The 18696-nt window shown below is 41.6% G+C and overlaps 1 protein-coding gene across 1 annotated transcript in view; it reads right to left on the bottom strand.

Annotated features, from left to right (window-relative positions):
* SDK1 (sidekick cell adhesion molecule 1) overlaps positions 1 to 18696 on the bottom strand; it is a 687887-nt gene that overhangs the window by 135126 nt on the left and 534065 nt on the right. The window contains exons 27-30 of the mRNA XM_084641923.1: positions 14208 to 14323; positions 13190 to 13379; positions 10277 to 10375; positions 425 to 619 (exon numbers count right to left, since the gene is read on the bottom strand). Of these exons, the coding sequence (XP_084498049.1) occupies positions 425 to 619; positions 10277 to 10375; positions 13190 to 13379; positions 14208 to 14323 (600 nt within the window). The remainder of the gene's footprint in view (positions 1 to 424; positions 620 to 10276; positions 10376 to 13189; positions 13380 to 14207; positions 14324 to 18696) is intronic.

The following is an 18696-nucleotide window of genomic DNA, read 5'->3' on the forward strand; positions in this document are numbered from 1 at the left end:
CAGGTGTAAATTGAAGGCAGAAGTGACTCTGGATTTGGAATGTAGTTAGTAATTCTGAGCCAGATTAAAATCTGGGGGTGCCCTGGCAGTGTGCATTAGAGCCAAAGAATGGAATAACAGGGAACTCCTTAGATCAGAACTAAGATGCAGTGGCAGAGCACTGTGGGGGAAGCCTGCACAGTGTCTGCTCACAGCTGCCTCTCTTAATTAGTGCAATTAATCCTCTTTTCTTCCCCAAGACTGCCACCTAAATGTTTTATTTAGAAGATCAGTAAAGACCTGAAAGAAAATATCTGACTGCAGAAAGGGGTTGTGCATGATCAACACACTGCTTGATGGGAAAAGTTCAGTCTCTGAGAATCCTCTTTTACACAGTTCATCACATTCATTGTATTAGTGAAGCCACGATGGCTACAGGCATTACCTCTCTTTTCCGTAGTGATTACTGTGGCTTCCAGAGGCTCCCCCCAGCCCTGTCTGGTCTTGGCAGATGTCCGGAAGATGTATGCAGACTCAGGGCTGAGATCGGTAGCTGTGAATTGTCTGACTGTTGAGCCAACTTCCACTGTGGTGAACTTGTTAGGGCTGCTGGTTGCCAGGCGGTATGCAATTTGATATCCTGAATTCATAGCAACAAAAAGCAGAAGAGCGAAGAGAGGTTAGGGTTGTTTTTCAATCTTTTCGTGGGGGAAAAATGCCAAGACTATTAGTTCATCCTAATTACTTATTTATTTGAAGGCAAAACAAAGTAATTCAGCTTTATAACACCCCCTCCCCCAGCCAGATGCAGTACATTATCAGGGAAATTACACACATTGTGATGAATGGAAGGGCCTTCTGAGTATTAATGCACCATGAAACTCGTTTCACTTTTCATCCTTCACCAGAATGGGATATGAAAACAGTTTAATCTTTCCTGAGCATATTGGTACACTGAGAGAATGCCACAGGAACCAATAGAGTCCATACAATTGACTTTGACAGGCCAAGTCAGTTCACTGAAACTAATCTCCCCTTACTGTTCCCCTCCTGCTGACACATACACATTTACTGCAGAGCAGAGCATCCTGATTGAGAATTTTTTAAAACATGGGTATTCAGATTGCTTAGGTAATGCAACATTCATATCTCACACTCAGTTAATTCTCACATCTGTTTGGAGATACCTTTTTTCATCTTTCCTGCCCATGTGTAGATCTAGAATTCATGCTGTAGTTGATGGTACAAGCCTCTTTCTTTTAGTCACTTGGTGTTCCTGCTCTTCTCCTTCACTGCAGAAGATCAGGTTTCAGAGTGGCAGCCGTGTTAGTATGCATCAGCAAAAACAAGGAGGACTTGTGGCACCTTAGAGACTAACCAATTTATTTGGGCATAAGCTTCCCCACGAAACCTTGTTTCTTTACCTACATTTTAAACAGACCAACTAATTTATTTGGGCATAAGCTTTCCCATGAAATCTTATGCTCAAATAAATTTGTTAGCGTTTAAGGTGCCACAAGTGCTCCTCATTGTTTTTTTAGGAGATCAGGAGACTGTGGGGTCCTGCTTGAAAAATACCCCGTATGCTGAAAAGCTGATACCACACGTCATCTGTTTAGTAAATTCTGCTCAGTCGACTCTAATCTCCTCTCAGGCCTTTCTGATGGTTATGAGTTTACAGTTTATCACACATTATTAATGATCCAACTGTGCAAACTAGTGTGTCCAGGATTCTCACACACCACAAACAACAACTGTCCCCCAAAGAGAGAATACCAAATGTTCAAACCCATTCTGGAAATACTACCAACTGCACCAGGTTCTCTTTCTCCTGGAGCGCACTGGCAACTTTTAGTCCAGCAACTATGTTCCAGAATCAATTCATACTAGAACTTGTGTGGTGCTCTGTTTTCCAAGCTGAATAAAGTCAGAACTGTTAAATGCTTCATCAAGTTACGTGAGAGAGGGTAATGGCCAAAAAAACCCTACAAAATAAAACAGCTGAACTCAGTTGTGACAGATTTCTGCCAAACCTTTGCTGATCTTCTGAAATACAAACAGCTCTGCAGAGACACTGATTTTCCCCCCTGAACTTTATATCCCCGCTACAGAGTTGAATGCCTACTAAATCTTGATTGCAATAAGAGCAGAAAGAGTGTTTCATACATGAAGGTCAATGCATGGAAAACTAAGGATATTAGTGGACATTAGACAAAATTGATGGCATCTATCTCCCACCGGGAAACTGCAGTGATTGTCATTCACCCAACTAACAAAGAAAGAAGATGCACAAATAGAGAATTAAAGTACTTTTCAGAGTGAATTCTATATATGAGTATGTGTATTATCTTGTGAACCATAGAATTTACCTGGGATACAAATGGTGTTATATGTGTATGCAGACAGTGGTGATGATGGGGATGGGGTGTCACAGGGTGATTGGCCCCAGTAAATGAAGTAGGTCTAGCTCCCAGGTATGAGAGCAGGTGCTCCCATTTGGCTAATTAGGAGGGCTGCTTGGGTTAGTCAGGAACCCAGAGATGAGAGCAGACTGGTTCAGCCAGGAAGGGCAGGTGAGAACTGTCAAAGACCAGTGGGACTGGAGAACGTCCTGGAAGGAAGCAGAAGGTGTTTCCTGGGGAAAAGTTGAAGGCAAGGAGAGCTGCAAGAGGCATTTGCTGGCTGGCATCTCCAAGCCAGAGAGCTAGGACCAGAGAGGGTTGAAGACAGGGGAACGGCAGAGGAGCTTACCTGCTGACATCCCCAGGGCTGGAAAGCTGAACCCAGGGTAACCACGAGAGCGCTAGGGGGAGTGAAAGATGCTCCCAGCAGAGAGGCTGTGGGGTTCCTGCTAGGAAGAGTGGAGCTACACTCCAGTTGGAAGGGCTGGGGTGGCTGTCCTGGAACAAGGAAAAGAGAGGACTGACAGTGTCCAGGCATGACTGAAGGTGTCAGTCTGTGGTATGTGAGGCAGCTAGGGGCAAGATGTCTTGGGTTTTAAGGACTATATACACTGGGTGTGGGAAACAGACTATTTGGGACTTTTGGTGGGGATGATTTGAGCTATGTTTTGGTAATGGTAATGTTGATGGACTAGAGGTTAAGTTTGCATGGAGTTATGTCGACTCTGAAAGGGGAAACCGAGGCAAATGAGACTGTCTTGCCATGGCCTGCTGCAGAAGGGTGATCCAGGTGGGGCCATCCTATTCCATGTTATTACTGATGGCATTTCTCTTCCTTATATTTCCTTGTCTTTTTCTTTGGAGGCTATAAAGAAATCTGTGGCAATGGTTAGCAGTGGGACTCTGAATGCTAGTACTGTATGCTGCTGTGACCCAGAGTTTCAGACCCTGTGGCTACACATGGACAAGGGTAGGAGACCAGTCTTCCTTCGTATTCAAATTACAGCAGGTAAAAAAGAGAGAGGGAGCCAATGGTCTCAGCCCGTATAAGAATAATGACATATACAGATGATAGACTGGAAGACCAACATTTTCAAACCAGAGTGCATAAAGGTAGGCATCTAAATAACCAGCTTGCTTTTCAGATTACCTGTAGCTCCAATTGAAGTCACTGGGGGCTGTGAGTTCGCAGTACCTCTGTATATATAGCCACTTATTTAGGTGTATAAACATGGATTTTGGTGTTTAATTTTGGGCACCCAAGTTGGAAACTTCTGGCTTTGGAAAATAAGGTGAATAGTAAGAGCTTGGGTAGTTTTCTCAGAAACATTATAGGGCCATCTGAGATAGCACAGATTAGAAACCTGAGCGTGTGGATTAAAATGCTGTCCTACTATGAACAGTGACTGTAACATGACATGGTGAGGCTCTACATTTACTGTCTCTTGTAACAGGGCTGGCCATCTCCTAAGCACCCTTTCATGACCAGAGCTTGCTTTGCAACATCCTACTTCTGTTTCCCTCTCTTCAGGGTCCCTTAAGAACAACACATAGATTTCCCTCTGGATTAACACCACCCCTGCCTGGGGCGGGTTTAGTAGCAGAAACAATTCTTTGCCTGGGGTGTCATGAACACAGTTTAATAACAGAAATAGTTCTTAACAAACCACAGGGTCCCAAAAATAAAGACCATCACCACACAAAAGTCTATACTTTGTGCGGGTGCCTTCTCTCACAGGCACAGCTTGGTCTTCTGTCCCAGACGGTTGTCACAGTCCATCCTCCCAGCTCTTCCTAGCTGGAGCCTTAGCCTTTGGGCAGCAGCATCTAGGCCCCAAACTTTGAGACCCAAACATCATCTGGGTTTCCTCACAGGTGCCTCGTGATGCCTGGGCTCCTCTCTGACACACCCTTGATCTCAGGTCTCCCCTACAGAAGCTCTTCACACTCGCTATAGTTTCTACAATTTCCTGATCTCTCCCCACTTCATTGCAACCTCCGGCTGCTTTTTATAGAGGAGTAGTCACACAGATCTCTTCCAGGTGTTGGCTATCACCCCCGTTACATTTCTCTGTGACTTCCAGATCAAATATTTTCATTTTATGAGTATAAAGATGGTTTTCCAAGCTTATAGCTCTGAAATTCATCCTAAGATCTGAAAGTCAAGCTATATACTTTTGGCTGCTGCATCACTAATGAAGAGGGTGCAATTAGGGCTCAGTTAACAAGTCTGTTGATGACCCATGAGCCAGAAGACATTCCATTTTGCTATCTCAAACCTATACTGGTCTGCAGTGCTAACAGGAAATTTAGACTAACATTTTCACAGTTGGGTGACTAAAACTAGGTACCTAAACAAAAAATGATTTGATTTTCATAGGTCCTGCGCACTCACAACTCCCAGTGATGTCTCAGAGGTACCCATCTTTGAACTTTCCAGCCTTACACTTTTCAGGCAAGTATATATAATCTATCCCTTTTGACCTATAGTTCCAAGCCTCTCATCTGTCCTGCACTCATCACCATGGTATTTCAGCATCTTTAACACTAGAGTAGTCTGTCTTATTTAAAGTCCAGAGAAAGACAGATCAGTAGGACGAAGAGGAAGGGATATGTTGTGATCTTTTCTGTTTCTGTACATGTACAGAAAGCAGAATTGAGAGCACAGATACAGGTGACCAGAGTGGGGGAAACAGAAGAAAGAATGCATTGTGGAATTTATACAGTAGCAAGAGCAATGCAGGAAGAGGCAGATAAGATAGTTAAAGAAGTACAACAAGAGAAGATAAGAACAAGTAGTAAAACAGCAAGACTAGAGCCTGGAGGCAAAACATGGACTATTAAGAGAAAAGCAAGTTGTTAAAAGGTAAGTATGTTATCAAAGGCAAATTATTGTTGGTCACTTTCCTACCTGTTCTAATCCCGCTGAACTATAAAATTTTAAGTATTAGACATGAATGCAAAGAAAAAAGTGTATTACTAAATGCTAAGACTAATGATAGACAGATGTACAAATGAATCAAGGAAATAGATTGACATACAGGGAATTATAATAACCAAGTTTTTAGAAGAACAAATTCTCACTACTGTTAATGCTAGTTTTACTGTTTAGAAGATTAACAAGAAGACTCACTTGTCTCTGACAGCTATACAAACTCCTTCAGTGCAATCTGAAAAAATACAAGCTATCGTCATTCTCTCCCATATTTGCTTTGCTGGCTGGCAGTCTGGGAAAGCATTCCCCTTCTTGGTGGTTTCAAAAAGATTGATGCAACCAGAGACTCCAACCTTCTTCCCTCAGATGTTTCCTCAGAAGTCCACATCTAAAGCCCAACTCACTCTTGTTATCACGAAAGCACCTGAAAAATAGTTGGAATCTGCATCTTTAGTTTCTTGGGTCACTCTCTACTATGTCATCCTTTGATGTTCCAGAGTACCCAGCAGACGCTCAGTCATGGTAGAGCAAGTCTTGTCTTATTTTTGAGTGACACAGAGGCAACATCTGAAGCATGGAGGTCTAAGCCACAGTCGAGCTTGGTTAAGTTAAGCTGAAGTGAAATTAAAATGGTAAAATTATTAGGTTGCTGAATTTTAGCAATAAAAGGATGGAAGAATGCAGGAAGAGTTGGGTAAAATTAAACAAGGCAAATCAATAGAGGTAAACGGAAAGTGTTCAAAGTGAAATTAATACATGCCTCAGGGCATTAAGAAGCAATGTAGCAATAACTGCGAAAGGAGCTATAAAGGCTCCTGCAGATGAACAAGGAAGCTCAGAAAGGAACAAAGGATAAAAGAGTCCCAGAAATCTGGCAGAGAGGAGAGCTGGAAAGATTACTGAACGGAGTCAGTGAAATATGAATAAAACTTAAATGCAGAATGAAAAAAATTACACACAGATTATGACAATACGGCTTTTTTCAGATATAAGAAACCAGAGGGTCATGGGGAAAATAGAGTAAAAGATTTAAGAGGTGGCTCAAGTAAGTCTTCTGGGACAGGAAGATATTCTAGAAGAACGATATTCCAGATGGCCAATCACAGTAACCATGACAGATACAGCAATTTCTTGCAATATCTACAATGAAAATGCTGCAGTGCTTCAGTGAAGACATTACCTAGGTTACTCGAAGCACTTCTCTCATCAGTGTAGGTAATCCACTTCCCCATGAGGTAGTAGCTAGGTTGATGGGAGAATACCTAGGGAGAGGTGAGTGAAAATTCCCCACATCCAGTTATACAAAACCCCCAGCCTTCTGAAGCTATGCCCTGTGGAGAGGGTGATTGTTTTTGGATCACCTGTTATGTAAAGCCAAACTGTGATCAAAGGCTCAAACTATATAAAGGGAAGATTGAACTATTTCTCGTTGTTCTGGTTCTGAATCTGACCTCGTAATGAACTTGTAATCCCGGAAAAAAATAGTTGTGAGTTTTGAAGGACTGACACCTACCACAGCCTGAGGCTGCAGGTGGGGTGACGTCTTGTAAGCTTTTTAGCATGCGTCTAGGTTCATTTTTATTAATGTTTTCTCTGAATGCTTTAACCTTAAGAATAAATGTGCTTGCCTACAAAGAGCTGTGGTAATTTGTGAGAGCAATTACAGCTGTTCATAGCCTCTGGAGAGAAGCAAAGTGCAGACGCTGGCCTGTTTAGGTAGTCTGGCTTGCTGGAAATATCTCCGTGTAGGCAGGGAGCTATGCAGCCTGCAAAACCCATCAGAAGGGAGAGGAACACAGGTCTTTACTCAAGAGAGGTGATGGCTGAGGAGCCAGGACCCTAGAGTAGGAATACAGATGCAATTGCCCTGAAACTGTGAATTTACCTTTAAGTTGTTTAAGCCTTTTCCTTACTCTTTTCCCATATAATGCCTGACCCTAAATCCACTACCATCCCTGGGAGCCTTTCCATTGACTTCAGTGGGCTTTGGGTCAGGCCCACAGTGGATAACGAAAAAATAGATATATTCTTTAGGAATTTCTTTTTTTTTTAAAATGTGCTTACATTTGCCTGAGCATCTTTTAAAATACTTTTTGCGTGTCTGCAATCAGTTTCATATGGCTGTGCTTTCTGAACTGAATAAAAGGCAACAGTTTAAACTGCCTGTTAAATGTTAGGTCACTGTAACACAACCACTTGATTCCCCAAAGCAAACAGGCAGGAGAATGACTACAGACAGTGAATACTAAAGCATCTTTCAAGCTCGTCACCATACAAAACCTTTCAGAACCGACAGCACTGCTCACATGGGCTGTGATGCATCAGAGCGATAAACACTCACTAATTTGTCATAGAACTTAGGAAAAGCTGAATGATATTGGAAAGTTACAGCCTGCCTGATTGTTTATTTTACCATTTGTGCTATTTAAGGGCCAGGGTGTGTGCAAACGCAATACAGGATTAAAATGTGAATTTGCAAAAATGGATTACATCCAATTATTGTTCTAATTCTCAGACGAGTTCTTACACACAGTTTTGCAATAAGCTGCAGGTAAATGTTAGACACAAGGATACCATGAGGAATACTAACCAGGGACTGGAAGGGTGCCGAATGAGCTCTCATTCTCAGTGAACCGCTCACAGATATGAAGAGCACATCCATAGTAATGCATCACTTTGTTTAAATAGTATGTAAAGGAACTGTGTCTCGTGGCAAGTGGATGGAATGCAGAAAAGAAGGAAGAGTAGGGGCCCAGGTGGTTACTTCAACATTCCCAAAAGAGGAGTCAGAAATATCTGCAGCTCTCCATAGTAAAATATTTAAACAAACAAGTATTTTTCCCTCTAGGTGCCTGCCAGTGTTGCATGCTGCTAATCCCTCTCTGAAATGCTAGAACATGTTTTAATATGGATTACAAAAATGTTAGCTACAAAGGTGTTTGTATGCTCAGAGGGCCACACTAGCAGAGCAGAAACATTGATTCTAAGCCTTTGATTCTAATGTTGCTCTTGGGGGGAAAAAAAAGACACTTTCTCTTTCCAGCACCACTGATGGTCTGCAGGGCGCCCTGCAGAACCGTATTAACCTATTTTCACCAACATTTCCAGTTCAGTACACTTGGCTGTGATGGTTACAATTGCTTTCTAAAAGTTCACTGCAATAAGGAGATTTAAAAAACAATACAGGAAAAAAGAGAAAATTGTAACCTTCATTTTCCAACAGTGTTGCAGTGCTATGCTATTTTTCACATATTTTTGGGGTACTCTTCTTTTGTTAGAACGGATAAGATATACCCTATGTGGGTAATTCTTACCCTTTCATTGTGACATTGCCAACTAACTACTTCCTTCCTTGGACCCTCATGTTATTATTTATCATGTTTATTGAGGTAGCGCCTAAGAGTCCATACAAGAATGGGGCTGCAGTTTGCTAGGCCCTGTGCAAACACAGAATAAGAGATAGTCCCTCCTGTAAGGAGCTTACAGTCTGAACAGATAAGGCAAAGATCAGCAATGAGGCATAGTGTGACAGAGGAGGCACAGTTTATAAAATATTTTTTTATATTTTTCCAATATTCTTTATCAGCTGGAATTTTCTGTAGACACATTTTATGCTTCAAATCCTAGTTTCCATTGGAAATAAGCACATAGGAGGTAGTTCTCCTTTATTTAAAAAACAGACAGACACCCAACACCTCAAACTGCAGGATTCTGTCTCTGACAGCTAACTGGTGCCAACTTTCATGCAAAGACTTTTTTTCTTGTATTCAGGAGATCCCTGCAGCAGCTGCCTTCAAATCACATCTGATGACTTGCCTGCTGCTTCAGGTGCCAGGATTTCCTCACTTGAGTACTTTTGGAGGACGTGAACCTGAGCAGTTTCTATAGCGATTGACTCAAGATTTGAACAAAATGCAAAAAAAAAAAAAAAAAAAAAAAAGCCTGTAATTTAAAGGGACACTGTCAACCTGGTAAAACCCAAACTATGGGCCTCCCTTAAAATTATGCTAATGCTATGGAAAATTATCTCAGAATTCTAAATACAAACCCAAACTACAGCGCTGCCAGGTAACCCTAGAGACAGAACCGAGGCAGCAGAGTCTAAAAGAATGAGTACAAGATGAGAAGTCAGGGTCTCAATTTCCCCATTTTTAAAATGGGAATTAGCATCCCTACCTACCTACCAGGGCTGGTGGGAGGATTATTAACATTAGTCCAGAGCTTTGAAGACAAAAGTGCTATTTAACTACTCAGTACTTTATTATTAGAGGCAGGAATGGATTAATATCTTGTAAACATCTTCATACAGATCACATTGTTTTTGTAAAAGTGACTGCTGGTTTGTGTGCTGGAAAGCCATCTTGAGAGGTCAGGGTAAAGGAAAGGTGAGAAGACATTTCACAGATTCTTGTCATTCAGTTAGCTACTACTATTGCTCTTGATGAAAAGCTAATTATGAGTTAACTCCTTGTAACCTGACAGATGGTATTCGCCAAAGAAAAGTGATAAAGCAAAACACAAGAACACATACAACTAAGAGCTTAGGTGGTCCTGGCATCACAAGGGAAAAACCAACTCTTCCCCTGCCATAGAATAGGAGGCAACTCCCCAAATACTCATCTAAAAAGGATACAAAACAGAAAAATGGGACACAATTTAAATATAGTGCCATGAGATTACATGCATCTGACTCATGCAAATGTGCACCCTGGGGATCAGAAGAGTGTTACATTAGTTATACAGAATCTCACTGACCCTTCCAAATCCCACCAAGGGGTACCACGCGTCTCAGCTGACAGCAATGTAATATTTTCATTTGTTCACCTGTGAACTGGCTTGGATGTGCTTTCTAGTACTGAAAGCAAGAGGAGAATAAGCACATATTCATAGTTCTCCTTCTGTTCTATCTCCGCCTCTTCCTAACCGTTGTGTTTGGAAATTTAAATGTTGCCTCTCTTACCCAGAATAATTCCATTGGGTTCTTCTGGTGGTTGCCATACAATTCGTACTGATGTCAGTCTCACTTCAGGGAACACCAGCCTTACAGGAGGTCCTGGGGCTGAAAAGAGCAACCGAAATCTCAAAAGTGGATATTACGTACCAATGGAACTGCTAGTTCTGTGGCAGCTGCTTGTTTAAAAACTCCTCTGTCTACTCTATACAGACATCAGGCCAAGCAGTATCTAACCAGAACTCCAGAGATGGCTGTGAGCTTATGATGCTGTACATGCACACACTGGTTATATGGTGAGGAATTCTGTGAAAGGCTGCACCACAGAAGAGTAAATATAATACCGCAACCACTCACCCTAGAATGTTTTGCTGCTCCTATAAAAGTGTGTTATACAAGGATGCTTTGACAAATGAGTTCTGACCTATGTGAGGATGATCTCATAACGGCATAGCTGGGAATCCCTGTGAGCCAATCAGATTACACACTTCATCTAAGTCACTACATAGCTGATTATATTCTAGGGTGCGAGACACTGAACTACCTTTACAGAGAGAGATAATGTGTCAGCTTAATCCCCTTCATGCCTGTTGAAACTGAATAATATCGTCTAACTGTGCGGGCAGCCCTAGCTTTGAACTCCCCTCTGATTTTACATATGCATTTTGTACGCGTGTCTAGGCTCGAGAACCTCTGTGAGGTCAGAAGCCCATTAACACAGATGGCTGGCACCCAGGTTGTCCATCTCAGGTTCACAAGGTGAGTTTATGCGAATTCACAAATACGCAGGCTCTAAAATTCTCCTTAAGTACAAATCTCACCTGCACTCTCATTGATGATACTTTTAAGTAAATTGAACTGAAAGAAGACGCAACATGTTTATGTCAGGAGTTTGGAGATGGAAGAACAATTTGTGACATTTGCCAACATGTACTTTAGGAGGGAACAGGTATAATGAGCTTGTCTTTGACAAACAACCTTAAACATTTCTCATTACATTCTGGTTTATGGAATTCAGTGAACGCACTATCTCCCTGTAGAGTTTTGCGACAATAATCTCCTCTCTGCCTCGTCTCTTAGAAAAAGGCCAAGTTACCACACAGCTAGTGTGTTAGGAGAATGACTAAAGCAATGATTGGGGGTAATTGCGCTCTTCCTATGTGCAAGGCACATCCTTAGTGCTTTGTTGTGGACTGCAGAAAATATTGTACTAAATCAGAAATCTGAACATGTTCTCAGTCCAATGTAATTACTTAAATAAAGTTTCTTATGGAAATCTACAGTTATTTAATTTCTGTTGGGAGCTTTAGATCCAAAAGTATTTGGGTTTTTTATTTTTATTTATTTTTATTAGGATGAATACAAAAAAAGAGTTTTCAACTGACACATTCTTTATACTTGCTTATACTCTACTGAAAATGCAGAGAAAATGGTCACCTTTAAGTGTTTGACATCTGTAAAGCTGAAAAATATTTTTACTGCTAATGTAAACTGCAGTGAAAATACACCAGGAATACTCTCATCACGCGGACAAGTTTAAACAGAAACAGGGGGTGGCTCTAGTCCTTTCAGCACATCAAACTGCACAGAGGAATCTTTGAGCTCATAAGAAGCATTGTGGCTGGGCTTGGGGGTGTTTGGGGGGGGGGAGGATTACAAAGGGAAGCTTATATGGTCACTTTTCGAAGATCAGTCTCTTATTGACCAGAACAAGAAGGTGAATGATTGACAGACCTGTGGGTTGGGTTTAAACAGCAGGCTGCAACTTTATTAATTTTACCTTGTGGAGGGGCACTTCATTGCCTGCCCCACTCTCACATATGAGGCATTTAATTAATTTGTTCCAGTGAGGGTTCCAGGGCTTTTACCACAAACCAAAAAATAACTTGAGGTACATCCTTCCTGGTCTACTCAGGGACTCAGTTCAGTTGTGAAACCTCTTTCCCCTGGTTCTCCGCGTAAGGAGGCTGGAGTGACAGAGGCCACAAAGGCATGAGTGGGGAACCTCAGTCCTCAAAGACTTCAAAGTTCTTCTACTGCATGAGAGCAAGGTCCAGCTGCACAATCCTGGAGGTCTTGTTGACCTCTGGAAGCTGGCTCTTCTCGCCTTTACTCCCGGGCACCAGCTGCAAGTTATGACAAGTCAGCAATCATAACAGTGTTATAAGTAGGGCTCCGTGTCTGTCATGGAGGTTGCGGAAGTCATGGATTCCGTGACTTTCTGTGACCTCCATGACTTCTGCAGCAGTCAGCATGCCTGAGCCAGGGCTGCCCATGCAGCTGGCTCAAATAGGCAAGGTGGGGAGGGGAATGCAGCACGCATTCAACTGTTCCCATCCCCCCTTACCCAGCCAATGGCTAAGGAGAGAACTGAAGGGGGGAAACCCCCTCGCTGCTGTGCATGCATTTGGACTTCTCTCATTCCCTGATGCCCAGTCAAAGTACCTTTCCCAGTAAAGGCAGCACAGGGTATTCTTTTGCAGAACATTGGTATAGATCCTCTTACTGGAATGCCAAACTCCATATCTCCTTCAGGCCCAGTCAGGGCTAAATTTGTTTACTGTGTCCTATTATAGCTTTTCTTTTTTTAGTGCTAAGATTGTAGTTCTGTAGAAGTTCATAATTGGGCTGTCAAACTTCACTCCAACCTGGAACTAACTGTATGAGGTTTGAATGAGTGAGAAATAGAGTTTTTTGCTTTTGTCAATTATGAGGGGAAATGTTTTCAGTTTTTGGGCCCAGAACCTCGGCTTGCCCCCAACATTGTGCTAATTGACACTAGCCAAGGATCAGATTCTTTATGTTAAAATTGTAAGCAAATCTAGGCTATATTTTTAAAGCTTGCATAATGAAAACAGCTTTGATTTTAAAAAGAAATGCTAGAATGTATGGGAAGAACACTTGAGCGACCCATAAACTCACCATCATCCTTGGTTCTCTCTATGACTGGAGGGAAGTTAGGGACCCCATCTCCAATACGTGTGAACGCCAGCACCTGAATCTCATAAAGCACATATTTCCGCAAGCTGGCCAGCAGGACAGACTGGGTGTGGTTACCTCTCACTATTTGGGTCTTTGGTTCAGAGTCCAAATCTTTTGCTTTAAACAGAATCTGCAAGAATAAACACAACAGAAAAAGTACGGTTATCAATCATTATTCAAAAGGATTGCAAGAAAGATTGTATGTATTTTGAGTTCTTCCTGATCTTAAAATATAAAACAACAGATTCAACTGCACTCTTTTGCACAGAGTAAACAGGTAATCCCATAGACATGAGCACCGGCTGTATATAACACAGAGGGTAAGCCATGAACTGCTGTACATGTGAAGGGAAATCAGTGATACTGCATGCTTGAACCTGAGAGATTATGACTTTAGAAGACAGAGGGCATTGTTAGAAACAATGCAACTCTGCTGGATACTTTGCCCTGATCTCTGGTGACTGAACTGCAATGATCTGGGATGATGAGGTGAGTATGGGCAAGCCTGTTCCAGGATCTTGACAGATATCCCTTTCTATGGTCTCCACTTTGAGCTGCAGGTGTAAATTCCAGTTCAAGGAGACATAGCATGCTTTAAACAGAAAGTAGACATGCAATGTGAGCAGCAGGAGAAGCTAGCTGCCCTGAGTACATACCCATCTGAGTTTGTATGAAGTTGGGGTACCTAGCCTGCTCCTGCTATTCACATCACTGTGGCAACACTATTTTTAGCATGCTAGCTTGATCAGAGCTAGTGTAGTTTATATCTCCAGCTCCAAGTGTAGACATACCCTAAACCAATCAGATCACTCCTCTGAAGAAAGAGCACATTTCCTGACCCTTCTCAAAAGATAAATGGGTAAATTAATATGCATCTGGTAGATAATAACTATCAAATGGAAAAACAGCATAGCAAATGTATTAAAACACTTGACAGCATGAAATCTCAACTGTGTACCTTGTAGCCCAGGATAAGTCCATTCTGCTCTGGTTCAGGTACTGATGTCCATGTCAGTAGGATCTGGGTGGAGCTTACAGCTTCAGCTGACACATTCTCAGGGGGAGCAGAAGGAACTGCAATCATATGGAATCACAGACATTAGAGACAGGTCTTCCCTATTATGTCACCTAGTCCATCGCCCTGCCAGCTCAGGATTGTTCCCTACAGAGCATTTGCATCTGTCTTGTTTAGTCTAGTTTTCAGTGTCCATTGCAAGACTTCTCCACAGCCTAAAACAGATGAATGTCCATTTTTCTCTGATATTCACCCTATATTTCCCCCTCTTAAATCTCACCCTATTTTTCCTAGCTCTATCCCTCCTTCTACGCTAATTCTTCCTGCAGATCATGACATTTGTGAACAAGCAAAGGTTCTAAACTAGGGACAGTCCATTCCTGGGTGCTCATGTGTTTTATTTTTATAAAATAATGATAAAGATGGAAATTGGGATTTAAACACTCAGCATTCTATATACTTTATAATAATGAGAATCAAGTTAACATTGGACTAATGTAAATATCTTTCTCAATATCTCTGTCACACGTTTTATTTCCCTGTGTTGTAAGCCAGAGATCCTTATATGCTGGAAATTTATCTGAAGGTGCAAATCTGTTCCAACAAGAAGTTTTACATCTGCCCTGCTTCCTATGCTATCTGAAAGGAAAGTACAGCATCTTGTCTAGAATTGGCAACAATTCCAGCCTCTGGATTGAGCCCAGACCTCCCGATTTACTGAGGACTGCTCCAACCTGCAAGCCTTTCAATTAGGGTGTAGTGTACAAAATGACAGTGTTGTAGATCTATCACTGAGGAGCTTGGCTTGGATCAGCAGGGTATAAAAGAAAGACATGTCTATTTCATTTAAATTATAAAATGTGATTATTGGGCCTTATGAAACTAGAAATACGACCGCAACTGAAATTACAGACTCCTCACTAACCTGAGAGCGGAGGGATTCTGCATCCTCTGACTATATTACCTCTCCAGACATCACAGAAGAACCACACAACCACAAGTTTAACACCAGGCAGTTATGCAATTAAATTTGGAGGCTGCTTTTAAAGGTTCAATGAACAAGATTTTATTTCAGCTCTTTCATCTTTTTTTCTGTGCATTTCTAATGTCTGAAGGGCGTAATCCTTTTTTAAAGCATGATACACCTGTCAAGCTTCAGAGACCACTCATTTGCCAAGGAAGAGAATGTTACACAAGCACACGTGGAAAAGAAAGCTTGAATAAGGTTCTGAGTGCATCACCAAGGGAGCGCAGTGCCCCTGAAAAAGCTAGCACTCTCCTTGCAGTCCAAATGAAAGCAGAAGAAAAGCTGTTATGGAGGGCTCTCTCCTGAGGCTGTAAGCAGCAAGAACAGTATAATCAGTATGACACAAGAATTAATATATATTGGGGGGAAAATTCACCAACCCGCACCCCAGTGCACTGAAGGTTAACCGCATATACAGTCATTTCTGAAACAACTTTCCTGTTACCAATTACTTGGGACAAGAGAAACACAGCACCATCACATGACAATGTAGCAGACTGAAATCAGATTTTTTCCCCCTCTCTATGCTGAAGTGTTTTTTTATCTTCTTCTAGATTTATCCCCCACAAGGATATAATTATGTTAGAGGAAAACAGATTGCCAGGAGCCATGAATGTCTTTGGATCCCTGCCATAACTTTATCTGTAGATCTTCACAAAGAGCTACTCCCACATGAATTACTTTGGAGGGAGAGGAAAAGGAATCAGAGTAAGTGTAAAGGAAAGCAGCCCCTTTCTAGCCAGATTTATTCATATTTTATTTGCTTTGAATTTTCCTTTTTACAAGAGAAGATTTCTTTATTTTATGAAGAATCTTTTGCGTTTTGGTCAGCTGCCATAAGTTCTCCAGAGTTCACAGAAGGTTGAGGCTGAAGTTGTCCCCACAGTGTATGCATGCATCTTTAGGCTGTGTATATGATCACTTATTACTGCTAGGAGGAGTCTAAGTCTAACAATACAGGAAATGGAGCTTTCTGAAGATTTGCTAGCCCAGACTCTTGATGGTCTCTCTCACCTCTCAGTAATGGACACGGCAAATATTTCCCCAAACTTTACTTTAGATTCGAATGTAAGCACAATACCTAAATGGCAGCTTTTTTTGTGTATCAGGTGCTTACCAAATCTTTAGTTTGTGTCTGTTCTGGCACTCCACTGCAATTCTTTTTTTGATGGTCATATTTCTATTCCAAGGGGGAACCAGATTCAAGATAATCATTAGACAGGGAACGTGAATGTGTGTGTTTGTGTATTGTGTTTAGTGATAAGGTGGTTGAATTTATGGTTGTTTTTCATCGGGTGCCACAGCCAGAATACAATGTTGAAAAAAAGGCATGAAAAGTTGAAGCTAAATGTTGAGACAATCTACTGTTCTCCATGAGGTAGTTAGAAGTAATGCCAACTGCACAGGGTACTTTGTGTGATCAGACATGGGAAACTACAGAGAATCTACTGGTATTTTCCACTGGATGTTAGCAGAAGCTCATGGTTTTGCAGTTACGTTCAGCATCACCATAGCCTCATTCTGTCCATTGTACCGGGAGTGCCTCATTGTGGTGGGACCATACATCCCTGTCTTGACTCGAACAGTCTCATACTGAAAATGCAACAATTATTCATAATTCATCTCTTTATGTATGTCAGTGACAATCCTTACAAACTATTAGTCTCTATTTTGGATTTGACCAGGAAAATTCAACTGTCTTAGAAGATGCCAGATGTGGAGTGGTCCACTGGTTCCTTGTATTAGCTCATTTAAGTTAAATGAATCATTGTAACATTTTGAAAGTAAAAATAAAGCTGATAATTTGTACATCTTATGTTAGTTAGAGGTGAGGGTTCAGACCTATGGCTATGGTAAAAATAACAGCGTTGCACCATAAAACCCTCTTTGTCTATAAAGCGAGTTAGGCATTATAGGCCAGATCCTCAGCCGGTGTAAACTGATATAGCTCCATCAGCTACAATGGAGCAATGCTTCTTTACACCAACTGAGGATTTGGCCCTATTTCTGCCATAAACCAATGCTTTATCTCAGAATCTTAATTGCTTCCTGAGGATCAATGTCTGAAACACTAAGAACTTGATCCTCCCACAGATACGTGACTGTGCTTATATAGCAGCTGATTTTGTAAGATGAGTGGCTATGCACAGCCACGTCATCAGGGAGCATTATGAGCCCACAAATACTAGGGCAGTGGATTGGCGCATTTGAGATGAATTATGTGAAAACATGAGGTTATGGATCAAGAAAGAAACATTCGAATCAAGGTTGTATGAACACTGTGAAGGTCTAGTTAGCATTTCTGTAGTTGAAATATGTAATCCTGAAAACCAATTCCCATCACAATGAGTGGAAACAGAGTTTGTAAATTGTCATTCTGTGATTATATTACACAGTGAAATTAACTGAATTATTTAAGTTCCCAGAGTATAAAAACATTTTGGATCAATAAAATCTGTCCTTTTTGAGGCCCAAATTCATCTCTCTCTCTCCTCTTCAACAACCTGTTTTTGTATCCAGGATGTGGATCTTCCTTTCACTTTGTTCATCCTTCCTGCTGTCTACTCTTAAGCCATCCCCCAACCAATCCCAGTATTGCTTCTCCATGCTCAGTCTGTTTGGTTGCCTCAAGCCTTCTTTATAATGAAATGCATTAAAAGACAGAGTAGCTGCAGTGACATGCAACTTATGGTTAGCACGTGTGCTCAGCTAACAGTGACATAATCACAAATCTTAGAAAAAACAGTCATTCAGATGCAATTTTTCTTTTTAATAAGGATTGTGGACTCATCCAGCTGCACTGACATATAGGATACCAAGAATGAGGTTAGTGCCTGAACTCACTTCTCAGGCTGCCACCCTGGGCTGTCGGTTAGAGCTCTGCACTGGCAGTTGAGAAATACAGGCTCCGGTCTTGGCTCTGCCACTGCGTGGCCTTGGATGAGTCAACTTTGGCCTGATTGTCAAGAGCGCTGAGCACCCACAATTCCAGTTAAAATCAGCCTAAGTCTCCCCATCTGTAATATAGGATATCAATTCTTACCCACCTTCTACCTACCTCACAGGAATGTTGGGAGAATTTTTGTAAGGCATTCTGAGCATATAGACCTCTGTATAAATGTTAAGTATTACTATTATGCTCACTCCCTGAAAGAAGTGGCTGATGGGACTTGCTTTGCCTTGAATCCTCACTCTCCACGCCCCGGCTTTAGGGGTACCCTACTCACACTTTAGCCCAGCCATGCCCATGAATACAAGGCCTGTCAGGTTAATTTCAGCCTTGATGAAGTTTTTGTTTTCAACACAGCAGGTTGCTCCACCAACATTTGTTTTCTTGTGCCACTTCATCTGAAAAGATGCAGCCTAATGTATGATTCTTAACTGTGCACCAAGATGCTTTATTCT

This window comes from Lepidochelys olivacea (assembly GCF_965140295.1).
Source record: "Lepidochelys olivacea isolate rLepOli2 genome assembly, chromosome: 10".
NCBI lineage: Eukaryota > Metazoa > Chordata > Testudines > Cheloniidae > Lepidochelys > Lepidochelys olivacea.